The sequence below is a fragment of the Ischnura elegans genome, chromosome 7, assembly GCF_921293095.1.
Source record: "Ischnura elegans chromosome 7, ioIscEleg1.1, whole genome shotgun sequence".
NCBI classification, from domain to species: domain Eukaryota; kingdom Metazoa; phylum Arthropoda; class Insecta; order Odonata; family Coenagrionidae; genus Ischnura; species Ischnura elegans.
In genome coordinates this window covers 21,703,701-21,717,683 of record NC_060252.1, presented here as the reverse complement: position 1 = coordinate 21,717,683, position 13,983 = coordinate 21,703,701, and the positions used below count along the sequence as shown (strand labels likewise).

Sequence of the window (13,983 nt, the reverse complement as noted above, 5' to 3'; positions counted from 1 at the left end):
ACTTTTAATAGAAAAATTAAGGGATTTTGTAGTGAACTCTATTTGCTGCAAATATATGGGAAACTTGTGAGATACGGTTTCTAATTGAGCGAAGACCAGTTAGGTGCGTCAGAGTTCGACGCAATTACTTGATTAGCAGTGAAATTCTACCTTGAAGAATAGGATGGGAATCTTTGTCTGAACGTCACCTACATGTTAGCAAAAACCTCTTGAATTAGTTTCTGTGTGAAATATTTGAAGACGAAATCAAGGAAATTCATAGAGATCCCAGCTGCGTACTGCAGTACCTACATTGGAAGATATACGCAAAATCAGGGGAGCGGAGCTGAGAATGGATACTTTAATCATTTTTCCCTAGGGCAATAAAAAATCGATACAGAATCTTCGACGGTATGAAAAATAGTCTTTCGTTAGTTTAGCTACGAAGTAAATATTTTAACTCTGCGCAGTAGTAGTGGATAATCTATGCGCACACTGCTCTCTCCTATGCCCTATGTTTGTGATCCATGCCCAAGGTCAAAGTCCAAGGGCCAAAGCACTTCCATTAGGACACCAAACACGAAAAACGAAAGATCGATTGATGTATGATCTTAGGTTTTCCCGGCGTATCAGGTGCTGAAAAAATCAACCGGTGTAAAACCCGAGAAACTTTTCTGCGAAAGATCGATTAGTTTCCCATGGCGGAAACTCAAAGAATATAACTGCTAAATATTTGTGGCGGAGGCCTGAAGAATCAAGGATTCGTCAGACGTATTGTGGGGAGGTTTTCGGATGAAGTGTTACGGTCAACTGGGGTGAATTTGGCCCTTTCGAGGTAACTTTGGCTCAGAAGCGTAATAAGATTCACTGTTTTGTATTTAGCCTTTTGCATTGAGTTATCGACTCAATTCTTGCATCAGTCGACAGTTTACAATTAGGAATCTTCTTCTGATGATGGTTGATTAACATACTGATGAAAGTTAGGAAGGCATTTTGAGCATTAAATGGTTATATATACATTGATACATTGCATTATGATATGATTTTTCCTAGCAGAAATATTTTTTTTACCTTAATAAAATAAATTTTAAAAATCAAGGAACACTTGAAAACAGAATGCTAAGAAATATTTTCTATGGGGTATATTTGCTCCAATTCATAGTTTAGAGCTAGATTTGTATGTTTTTAATAGATTGGCGGTTTTTTTTATTAAAAAAAATATAGGTTATTTAAATAGTTTGAGGTACAGAAGGGGCCTTAAATTGAAGTTTTATGATCTTTCAATAGTTTTATCCACTCAATATGAATTTTTTATTAATTTCAGAATAGATTGTTTTTTTTCCAATAAATCATTAAAAGTTGTGCCAAAGTTAACTGTATCTGTTGTCTAATTGCGTGCGATATTAGCTGATCACGTCAGCCCGCATCAAACTCCTCTTCGGCCATTTTGGGTCGGTGGATCAAGCACTGGAGGGGAAAAAGGCATCGCCGCCACCGCTTGCAGGAAATAGATAAAGGCATTAAATAAAAAATATAAACTCGTGAAACGTTCCGGAAAATCGCCATTTCCCCAGCTAGAAAAAAAAGACACTGATGACTTAGCGAACATTGTTGGGGGAACATCCCTGCCACCGATATTTGTTTTTTTTTTAACTTCCCAAAAGGCCATTTGATGAGGGAAGCGAGCGCTTCCTCGCACACTGTGGCCCCAAAAGGCCCGTCGGGGGCCAAATTGGTGTTGATTAGAGGCCGCTGTCCGCGCCACCAACGAAGGCCCCTAATGGCAGCGGACGTGACGGACGGAAAACCCTCAAATGCGTGGCCATAGGCGGAAACATTCTCACTGCAGGGCAAACGTATGTTGGAAGGTGTGCATCTCTACTTTGCTATCACGTCCGTCCATCAGTGAAGTAGATCGCGACTGCAGAGTGTAATGTAGTGGCAACAGCTAAATCGTCACCTTCTGGTACCCAATTTTCAAGTCTTACACTGGGCACGGAAATGCGCAGGTTAGAGCTGCATTAATTTCTAAAATGGCGTGGAATTGCACGAATGCGTGAACGAAATTAGAACAGGGGCTATTTTTTACCATCTCACGTCCACGCATTCTCGCATGTGTTCTTCCAGTTCACCGCTTTACACTTCGCAATTTTGACTGCGCCTTCGTACACACGTCAGATTGTGCAAGCACGTGCCCCGTGTAAAACGGCCTTTAGAACCTCGTGTGCAAGCAAACGTATTTCGAAGAGAAAAAAATCACCTGGACTGATAGCAATATCCCATGAGTAGCAATGTCTCAAAAACTTATTTCAATCGCTGTTGTGTAATCTGATTGTTCTGTTCTATTTTGTCTTGGTACCCTGGTTCTCTGTGAAAAGGGATGTTATATAATTTGAATTCTTGTTACATATTTCATTATGTTCTTCTGCTTTTGCAATGCATCAAGCACCCCAAATAGGGAAGTGATCCTTATAAGCACATGTGACATGTCTGTAAAACGAAGTCCGTAATATAGCACTTTAGTAATAAAACAAAAGAACACAATAAAAATGCAATATTCCTAATTGTATGACACTCACGATTCCATGACCGCACCGAATACGCGTTTAGCCTTGCCGTACCGAGGAGTCCACCGACTCAAACCAACCAGCCAGTATAACCAAATAGGCAATAAATATATACATCTCATATGTTTACTTTGGAGGTTTTATGCGTAGTTTTTGTGGAAAAGGAGGCTTAAATATAACAATTAGAAATTTGGATCAAACATAATGGTTTTCTATAATTACAGCTAAAAGGATCTTGTGCATTAACTCGCAAGAAGGACGATCGCAGACACCTCAGCCAAAAATGAAAGTGAATTTCTCTTCAACGAATAACTACGAGTAATATCTACGAGTCCTGTTTACATGTCCCCAGAATAATAAAAATATTTTTTTAATCCGTGGAATAGGCATTAAAGGCATTTTTTACATTTCAAATAACCAGGGATAAATTAGGAATCCCTTTTAAGCATTGCCTGTACTGGGATACCTCAAGACAAATTTACATTAGGAATTGTAAAAATAAGAAAACTGAGACCAGATACGAAACATTAATAAATGCTTCAAAATGTTACGATAAGTTGTTTAATTTCAATCTGTCGTGCATAAAAATATATTGAGTATATAACAATAATCTCAAGGGGATTTCAAAATTGCACTTGTAATGTAGATTGTCCTGCAAGCCAGTTCAGTATTATTGAAAGATCATTCCAATGACCTTGTGCAAAATAATTTATCGTGTAAACCAGCCTTTAAGAGGATAGGAATGGAAGATAGCGCAGTGTTTTGGATGTGGGTGTCCATAGGTGAATTTCGTAGACGCAGGTCATTGGCCATTCCCAGACTGCTGCCACACGGCAAACGGCGTCTTGCAAAGGCGGCTATGGCGCGTGCGAAATTGGCGCATCGGCCTTCTTTTGTTTGTTTGCCGCCGTCGCCACGGCAGCCACCGTGAGGAGGGAAGTCGAATGTGTGGCGGGGAAAAGGGAGCGGCCACCCACACAAAACACAAAAGAAGGACCTTTCCTCCCGAAGGACCGCTTCCCTTAATGAGTGGGTACATCGCCACAAATTGGACGGGTGCTCAAGATATTAGAGGCGGAGTGGACGGAGAAATATTGGAAATGTCGGCAGGATGATTTCTCAGATTTACCACAGGGTGTTAATCCCATATTTCAATGCTAACGCATTCACCATCATCTACAGCAGCGGTTCCCAAACTGGGGGTCGCGACCCCCAGGGGGGTCGCAGGCCGTTCGGAAAGGGGTCGCGAGATGTGCGAATAATAAAGTGAACTATGTACTTAAACTTAGACAACCATTTTTAGGGGGTCGCGGCTAAAACGTATGGGCTAAAATGGGTCGCAGAAAGAAAAAGTTTGGGAACCGCTGATCTACAGGGTATCCAACAAGATTACGACCCGTTGCGAAACACAATATATCTTGGTGAAAATGATGTAGCCAATATTCATTGCAAGTGCAACAGCAACAAACCATATTTATATTTTCCTACTTCATTGATCTGCTTCCTTGCCTTGTCCGATGCACAATTGTTCCAGAGCTTTTACTGTGAGATGAGGTTAATACTTAGGAATTTAGTTTATAATAAAATCATTGAAAATTAGTTATCAATTAGTTTGAAGTCATTAGTTTTTAATCGTTTGCGATTTATTTTGGTAGAATACTCTGATAAACACCAGAACTGCTAGAACATAGGGAATGAAACGGTGAAGTCAGAGTAACCATTCCGGTGTGAGAGAATGAAAAAAAATAATACTGGCTTCTAGTGAGCGCGGATAAATGCAAACTAAGGTTTAGAAAAACAAAATATGCTAAACGAATTGTCTGAATGGGCAAAACACACAAAACCAAGTGTACGATGATGAAAAAAAATTTTAATTCAATTTTTTTCTTTCTTTTTTCCATTTTACATGTATTTAATATTCCTTTTCGTACCTTTTGTATATTCTTTGATTTTGTAATTATTTCATTTAATCCATTTAAAAACTTTAACATTTTTTCAATTATATGTTTTCGGTGGCTATATTTCAAAGAGAATGTGTTTGTGAGATTTGAGCCTCATAAAATCAGTTCAAATTCTGATCCCTCACTGACATCTCTTTTTCCATTTGTTCTTCGCAGATTCCCCCTGCGATGAGCAGCACTTCGACGGAGCGGAAAGCCAAGGGCCGCACGGGATGGCCCCAACACGTGTGGGCCCTGGAACTGAAGCCTTAACTCCCCATCCTTGAAAGGCCCCTTAGCTGGAGCTGCCAACTCTGTGATCAAAAAGACGGAAAGGCCATGGACTGGGCCCATCGTGGTCATTACTACGCTCAAACGGACTCTGCTGTGGTCTTCAGATTCTTCTCTTAACGAAAGTATTTGTGTTTGAGGGAAAAAAACATTTTCCAACCGAATTTCTCGGACAAGCCAAAGAATCATTTGTATTTAGCAAGTGAAGTTTGAACTATGAGTGTTAACAGACAGTGGATACTGGCAAAGACTTCCCCTCAACATGGAAGATGTCGTCATAAATGGAACGGCGACTTTTTATCCTAAGATTAATTTATCATTAAATTTGTTGCAAGTACCTGAGAATTGAACCAGTTTATATTGATGCATGCCGATAAAAAAGAGCGCGTGTTATATCTGCGCAGTCACCAAATGCAGAGGCCAAAATTAAGGGCTGTACACTAGAACGCTACTCAAGTCTTGATCCTGACTCAAACTCAACTCGGTTGCCACGTTGGAATTACGAGACCTCACTGAAGTCTCAAAGCTCCCTCAGACTCTACTCCATTGTTGATTAGTCGAATCCCAAGTCAAATTTAGTGGCCAAGTTCCAAGACATCCGCCGTCGCGTTTTTAAAATGATATATCTCCCGCAATAATGATTCCACTTTTGAAATTGTGTTCCAATTATGCTAGTTTTTGAAGAGCGGAAGACTGTACACGGAAAAAGTTTCTAAATGAATAGAAGTCTCACATTTTTTCGAAGTTTCTAAGTCTCACAAACAAATTCCCTTTGAAACGTGGCCACCGCAAATATTTAATTGAAAAAATTGAACAAAATGTTAAACTATAAAAATTTTGGAGACCATGTATGGAAATATGTTGTTTACTAAATTATTCCACGGAACGTAACCACATCACACCAGCTAAAGCTAAAAGACACACGAAGATATCACACTGTCTACTGTTTGTAATTAAAAACTATAGAGCAAGCGTTTCGAAGGCCCGCAGTTATCATCAAGTACAGAGATAGTTCAGTTACAGACAAATATATAAATCTTCCAAAATTAGTGTGGGTGTTTGGAAGATACACATATTTGTGTGTATAATATTATGCACCTGATGATAATTGTGAGCCAGCTGAAACACGCGTTGTAGAGTTTGAAATTTAAAAGAGTAGGCAACACGATATCTTTATGTGTCTTTTCGCTATGCTTTTCAACGATATTTTTCCTGAATTTTTTTTACTTCATTAGCTCAAGTGAGTTGATATGAAGGCTCAAACTTCCGTATCACTATGAACAATGGAAAATTCAAACTCATATTTCATAAAGATAATCTTACTTAAATCCTGATACCATTCCTTTTCATGAGTATTCAATTTGATGAAAGTAGAATTTCCAATAAAACATAATAACATGAAGTTCAACGCTATCGTCATAGTCATCCAAGCAGATCCACCATGAAATACAGCTTTATACCATTTCAATCCTGGCACCATATTTTTATATTATTTCCTCTTAGGCCGCACCAGGAAAATTGCTTTTTTGAGTTCGTGTTTGTGGAAATCAATTTCAACATATCTGAGCCTGAGATTAGTGCTAGTTATATTTATGCTGTCAGCGAATTGGTTTCTCGCCAATTTCTCCAGGTCAGAAGTCACTAATGAACTGACGAGGTGGAAAATAGAAATAAAATATGAGAACGCTGTCACTCGGGTTTATACGCTGACATTAGCCTGTAATAGATTAAACTTAAACTTTTCTCTAGTGATACAGTCTCGTTGTCCCATGAAGATCTCATTCTAATTCTTCCATGAAGAAACGCTTTTGGGTGGCGAATTTGGTCGTGAAGAGGTTGAATCATGCTCCCGAATTCTCGGGTATCTGTGAAGAGACATCTGCATTTCCTACCCATGAGCACAGGCCGTGTGCTATCCGCCTCACATCGTGTCGAAAATTCCCATTCAAGCGACGAACACTACGAAAACATCTCAACGCCGTCATTTTTGTGCTATAAAAATGTCGGCCGTGGCCAAATGACGGTTATGAACGTTGAGAAAGCGAAAATTCCTAATTCTCCTTGCAGTTGAGGTGATCATTTTATTGCTTTCAGCCAAACAAAACATTTTTTGTGGGTGAAACACCCTTAGTGTATTATTTATTTATAATTTTTGGTTGACCATTGTTGTGGCGCGATGGTAGTCTCTCTGTATAGTTGATAATTGCTGCGGAAGCTCATAGATGACTCTGACCCCTCTCCGCAGTGAATAACTGCAGGCATGTCAGGAATCAACCTTTATTCCTCAGTGAAGTTATCAAATGTGTGTTTTTTTATCGAAGGTCGTCTCTCTCAACGTGATAATAGGCCGAGTTGAGACGTGTGAAATCTCTCCTGGAATTCCTATCATTGTAGTCATTATGGCTTCGGATGTTATGACGGAAAGATGAAAGTTTGTTCATGTGTATCCGTGGTTTAATATTGTCCATTGCTGTATTATTTTAGTGGATTCGAAATATATTAGTAATCGATGTGAATGTTGCCTTTATTTCCATATCATCCTGTACTATGTTATGGTTTCGTAATGTAGCCTTTAAGTCATGTACTCTTACATGTCTCCCTTTATTATGTGATTTTATTGCTGTGACTTTTCCACCGGCTTCACTCTTAGTACAATATATTTATTTTTTGACTGTTGGCTTGCGATTCCTCATACATCTTGTTGATACTTTGTGTTATTTAATATAACTAGAGGCTGATGTTTTTACTGTATTCTTTATTAAGTATTTATTACGGTCACAATCAAATATCCTGGGGGCATGGTGATAGGCCTAAAACTTGTGGCCGAGGTTGGCTCTCAGGATATTGATTGATGAGGTGAAACATAATTATGGAATTTAATTCTGCGTCAACAATTTTGGGTGGAGTCATAGGTTTAGCCAAGAACGGATATTGTTTGGAAGCTCAGTAAGTGGCCACCTATTGGCGCGCGAGTAACAGCTTTCTTGAAGTTCTCACTGCCACGAGACCGGTTCCTTACCATCGTGCCATTTTTGTGGTCCCCGACAACAAATCGCTCGTTGAACGATTCATTTTAAGATGCAATAGCTCTCCTGATATGGTAATTTTCATTCGGAAATACAGAATAACCCCCACGATTGCTATTTATTGTTCTGACGGCGTACCGTCCTATTCCCTGCGATATGCTTTGTATTTTGTAAAGTCAGACGATTTTTTCCAAAAAACTCGATATTTTCTTTAAACTGTAGTTTTCGTTTTTCTCTCACTCCTCCAAGCAACTTTCCCATCTCCTTTTCTACTCAACAAGCCCCCTTTCCTCCCATCAACAAATCCCTAACAACGTTCAATAACAGTATCCATTAAACAACAGCGTAAGTATTAAAATTTCAAGCGTGTATTGTTTATCATATGAACCAGAGTGATGCGCTTCCTATAAGTCTGGCTATGTACGTATCGTATATTACGTGTACATTACGTAGTAGCTGCTATGTGCTGTACATCGCATCGTTCGTTGCGTTTCGAGAGATCGTATCAGATCAGTCGGCTTTTGGCGATTCTACATTCATCTTATTCTTAATCAGAAACGCGCTCGCTCGCCGGTCACAGGCCAAGCTATAAGGGCAACGACACCTGGTTAGACCAATAACCAAGAGAGTGCTAGGGGCACGAACATTCTATCATAAAAATCAAACTACTGTTTAGTAGTAGAAAAATGAAAAGTTCAAATGGCAAGTTTAATAACTGCATCCGCCGTGACATGGCGAGGACGCTGACCCGCGAACTGACCCCTCCCTCGCAACATGCTGATGGGCAGGTGCGGCACGCAGCAAGCGCCGAGGCAGCCGCTCTTTCAGTCGGGTGCGGGGCCGCTGGCCGCCTCGGAGGCGACTGCTACGCCGTGGTGACTGCAACGGAGCCGTGACGACTCGTGCGCAAGACTTCCTCGGCCATAATTGTGATGCCTTCATTTCCTTGGCGTCTGCAAAGGGCGAGGGAAGCTGAGCAGGAGCGAATCCGATGCTGAGGAGAGGTTGCTTCTGGGAGAGACTCGCAGTAAATTTGTGAAGGGGTGAGCCCCTTGGGAAGTTCCCTCCTCTCACGCGCTGTGCCTCAGCACTGAGGGGAAGATCTTGAGAGACAAAGCTTTCGCGCGACGCTCCCAAAATCTGTTGAATTGAAAAGACGAGTCGACACTGTACTTAAGGCAGCGTTAAACACGGTACCTCGCAAAAACCTTTATACAGGTAGCAGTCATTTAATTGGATACAAGATTTTCTGAGTGATCGTAAGCAAAAAGTAGTCCTTGATGGAGTTACTGATTTACTTAATGTGACGGTGTCCCACAAGGAAGTGTGATCGGCCCTGTTTTATTTATTATACACCTAAAAAGCGTCTGCTACAGAATTTACGGTAAAATACGTTTAATGCTTTCATCCTTCGTGAAATTAGTGATCACTAAGAATTTGAAAGCGTGTTGTGAGAGGTTTTTCGGATAAAAAAGTGAAAGAGAGTTTCGCACTCGTCCGGCCACACCTTGAATGTCAGCAAGAACATGGGATCCCGCCCAGAAAGACTTAATCCGTGAATTTAATAGAATGCAAAAGAAAGCTACGTGATCCATCAAAACTGCTTCGAAGGAACAGGAAGTGTTACATAAAATAAATTTGTTTAGGTTTGATTCTTGCAATACGAGTTGTGTTCAGAAAATAACGGGAATTTTAGTTTTTCGAAAGTAATATTTCCTTATTCGTCTACATTAATGTTGTTACCTTGAAAATAGTCTCAATTCATTACATTAGATGTTTATAAACATTTCTTTCACTTTTTTCACGTTTCAATCGGTTGCTGATGTGCTGGGAGGTTCGTCATCTTCAACATATTCACGGCCATCACGGCCAAATTTTTTCATACTTCAGGAGCACCAAATGCAACATAACAAAAATAAATTGACAATCGGGCTCTCCAAATCCGGGGAAATGAAACATTCCCGTTATTTGAACTCACTCCGTATACGTTTCCTGTGGAACTTATCAAAGTAAAATAAATGTAAAAAAAAGTAAAAGTAGGCAATATTTCAAACGCATAATTGCTTTTCTCACTAGAGTAGATATTGACGGGTAAAATTACTCCAAAAAGTCTTTAACACAAAAAACTTTCCTCTTTAATGCGCGTCCACTCCCCGTGACGCGATAAGTCTCAAATGTTCATGGCATCTTGTTTACTGAGAAGCTGTTAGTTTAATTTAAGCATTGGGTGCGAGTTTACTTGAGTACATCGATTCACATTCTTCTCTATAAACTAGCCTTTAGTGAAAGAACATCAGTATTATGTAATCGATAAATTCCGATGTCCATATTATGTATTCTAAATGACCTTTCACAATTTCTCACCACAGAATCAGCAAATAACTCTTTTGTTAACCCTTCCGTGACTGTGCAGAGTAAGTTGGTCCACCCAAATTATGTTAATGTTGTATTTTTTCTATTTCATTCTTTTATTATTGATATTTGAGCATAACCCTTTAGCCATTATTTAAGTGACGACTGAAATTCATTTAGAATCAAATTGTTTTTGAAAACTTCAATTTTTACCTTGCACCGCTGCTCTAGGGAATTCATAAAATGTGAGACTTGTTGCCAGCGTGGGGTAAGACTAAGTTACTCTAGCATTCTTGTCGTCAGTAAACGTTTCAATTATTTCCTTAAAGTATATTTAATAATTGCCACAAAGCAGATTTCAAATCATCACGCTACTGTGTTTATTTCAAATGCATCTCAGTTTTTCACCACGGTAAACGAGGTAGCTTCGTGCATTCCGAGAAGTTGCTGTCCACAATCAAGTTACGGCGTCTCACCTTGAAGGGTGACATTGGCATATTGATGGCTAAGTTCTAACAACACGTATTTCAAAAATAGCAACTTTTCAGGAGAGCGATAGAAATGATTTATATTTTTAATTGCACAGTGAAATAAAAAACCGAAAATTCATAAAACTGAAAAAGAAGCATACATTTGCAAATAAAGAGATATTTTTTGCTTAGATTTTATTTTTTTAATGTCATTACACTTTGTTTAAGATAACTGTCTCAAACCGGCCAAATTTTGAGATACGTGTTTTTAGAACTATCCATCGATATACTTTTTGGAGTCGGCGGTCATAATTGAAACGTTGTCCTCCATATCTTATAACTGGAATTACGTAATGATTCTTCGGCGACTAATTCATAAAATATCATTGAGACTTAACTTAAGACCTAAGAGTTGAGTCTTGAATATGTAGGAAAGTTCCCAGATTGTAATTCATACGATTAAAGTTGGTGGTTTTTAAAAATTAGCTTATGTATTTTTTTAAACTTTTGCAGTCTGTATACACACCAATTGCAGACCTAAGTTCCTCGGCACGTGATTTTTTTTGGACGAAACGGTAAATAACAGTTTGTTAAAGAAATCGGACGGCCTAATTCCGGACGTGAGTATTCTTTGTGGAAGTCGCAGGGGTGAGGACGTGTTCGCTAATAAATCATCCAAAGTCCAAAGGAACGGCAAGGGAGGAGAAATTCTAAGGAAGGACATTTTGAACGTCTATTTTCGGAACTTGGCTGACGGAAAATGTTTACGATTTTATCCTGCTGCGCGGTCATAAGAACATCATAAACTATTTCATTGGCCATCTCCAAAGGTAAATGCAGGTACGCGGCAATGTTAGAGAGGAGAGTAGGCAGCTTTATGGAATTGGAAATAAATTTGAGTAAACCTTGAGGAGGCCACATGGCCCCGAATAATCTCTTTCGATCCGCAGGAGCCGTGGCCGTAAACTGGCGCCATAAAAAAGCTCCGTGGCTCCCTCAAAGAAAATAAGCGCCGGGCGAGGATATCAAGGGGAAATGTTAGCCCCGCCCACCCGCGGATACGTAATGAACTAAAGTCGCATCGAACCTTTCGCCATTTCCCTTATTCCAATAAACCGGCATGAAATTTAGCCTATAGCTTGTTTTCGCATGGCTTTCGAACCAGTATTTAACCGGCAACGAGTTATGAATTCACAAGAGTTTTTGGTAACGATGTCTTTGAAGTCAAGCATCAATGAATACAATTTCAACGCAGTGGCGTATCGATGGCGAAGTTCTAACAACACTTATCTCAAAATTTGTCCGGTCTGAGTTACTTCTGATAATACTGTTAGTAAAACATAAAATTCAAGCAAATCTTTGCTTGCACACGTATGCTTCTTCTTCACTTTTAAGTATTTTATGTTTTTAATTTCAATTACAAATATGTACAATTAAAAAAATAATTTTTTTTGCTCTCCTGAAAAGTTGCTATTTTTGAGATATGTGTCGTTAGAACTTAGCATCGATATGTGGGCTTCGGGGGAGGAGGGGAGGGCTCGTGGGACCCCTCGCATTGCCGAACATTGCAGAATCACATTTGTAAATTTTTTCTGCCATACGGTGGAAATATCTTGTATATGTGTATAATCAGTTTTAATAAAACTGTCTTCAACTTTGCATGTGACTTGATTGTTCTTTTATTACGATAATGAAAGTAAAGGTAGCTCAAGATATCTTTAGCGCCACCCCCTCCTTGAGTTTTTTTTTCTGTATCCACTAGTTTCAACGTAAGAGTAATGAGATATGGGTAATTTTTTATTAAACTATCCCCATGTTTCAAAATATTTTATATCTATACAGCATGATGTTTACGATTTTCGTCGTTTTCCTGCACTCAGGTTTTATTTCTCTCCCTGTCTCGACACTTTTCGTCTTTCATGCCTCTTGTTTCAATGGCTCACCGTTCTCCCTGTCTCCAATTCACTCTCGGTGTTCCTCTTATCAGTATTTCTGTAGGTCTCCAATTCAATGCTCGCTTGGGCCACCTGGTGTCATCCATCATATTACACCAGAGTGGTTGCTTCCTTTCTACCTTGACGACAATATCTTTTACCTATTCCATCACCTTCATTATTGTATAATTTCCAACTTTATCAAGTCTGAAGTTTTCTGCAACTCTTCCTCATTTAATCTCTCTCAGTCGTGAATAAAATATTTCTGTTTATTTTTCCTTTGTCCCGTGTCTCTGCTCCATATGTTATTACAAGTTTTTTTTTTTATAGATTCGTACTTATGTTTTTTTGGCAATATGCTGGTACACGAAATAGAATCTAGATCCTTTAAAATAGTTCTTTCCTTCATTACCCTGTTGCTGATTCCTTGGTTCACACTATTCTCATCCATTGATCCTAGTCCTTTTTCGGACCTATTGCAACTCCTATTTTATTTTATGCAATGACTAATTTTCATTTGAAAAGCTTAGAGATTTTGTTAGCCTCGATCGTTTTTAGAGGTGCGAGCGCAAATAAAGTGGCAGGCCTTGTTTTTAGGGATTAGGATCTTCATTTTAGCAAACAAAGAGGAATTTTATTAATTTCGTTGTGGTATTTGAATTTGGAGGTTTGGATGTGTATCAAGGAAGTTAAATTTTCAACTACCAAAACTCATAAGACATAAAGCTTTTGCTCATAATCCAATCGTCATTTCGCCACAAATCGATGGAGGAGTAGAGCGACGCTAGAGATCTTTCTTACACTATAAAATCAACAACAATAAAAATAGATAAAAAGCCCATTCTATAGATGACTCTTTCGGTCTTAACGGCTTTGTGAAGTTTTATATGCATATAAATATGTGTACCCTGCATAAGGTCAACCAGATTCATGTAATTTTCCGTTTTCTGGTTTGGGTTTGTTGGAACTTGTTTTCTTTTTCTGCGTCTAACTATTTTTATGCTGCTACATGGATATTTATCTACTTACTTGATAATTTTGTATTTTTTGCTTGTTTGGTGTCCCTTTGCATGGAGCAATGAATGATCGGTGACAGCTCACACCGCCTGCTTGCATGCCCATGTATAATGTCCTTTTTTACGATGACTACGAAGACGAAGCATATTGCATCAGGGGTGTAGCTAAGAATTAAGGCTGGGGGGTTTTAGTCGCAACTAATTCTTTGGGGTGTGGGGGTATTGCATACCTGCCAGGGTAGGCAGGAGTTGCGGGGGCCCTCTTCCAGAAAATTTTTAAGAATAATGGTTCAAAAGGATGAGTTTTACGGCTTTCTGAGGGATATTTTATTAATCCTAACACTATCCTATAATTAATCCTTATCCAATTAAGTAAAATGGATTAAACTTAAATATTTCTCTGAGTTC

At 39.1% G+C, this 13,983-nt stretch overlaps 1 protein-coding gene across 1 annotated transcript in view; it reads left to right on the top strand.

Annotated features, from left to right (window-relative positions):
- The window catches only part of LOC124162503 (heart- and neural crest derivatives-expressed protein 2), a 32,570-nt gene extending 25,277 nt beyond the window's left edge, over positions 1-7,293 (top strand). Inside the window, exon 2 of the mRNA XM_046539068.1 lies at positions 4,664-7,293. Within this exon, the coding sequence (XP_046395024.1) occupies positions 4,664-4,759 (96 nt within the window). The 3' untranslated portion in view covers positions 4,760-7,293. The remainder of the gene's footprint in view (positions 1-4,663) is intronic.
- Positions 7,294-13,983: the final 6,690 nt, after the last annotated feature.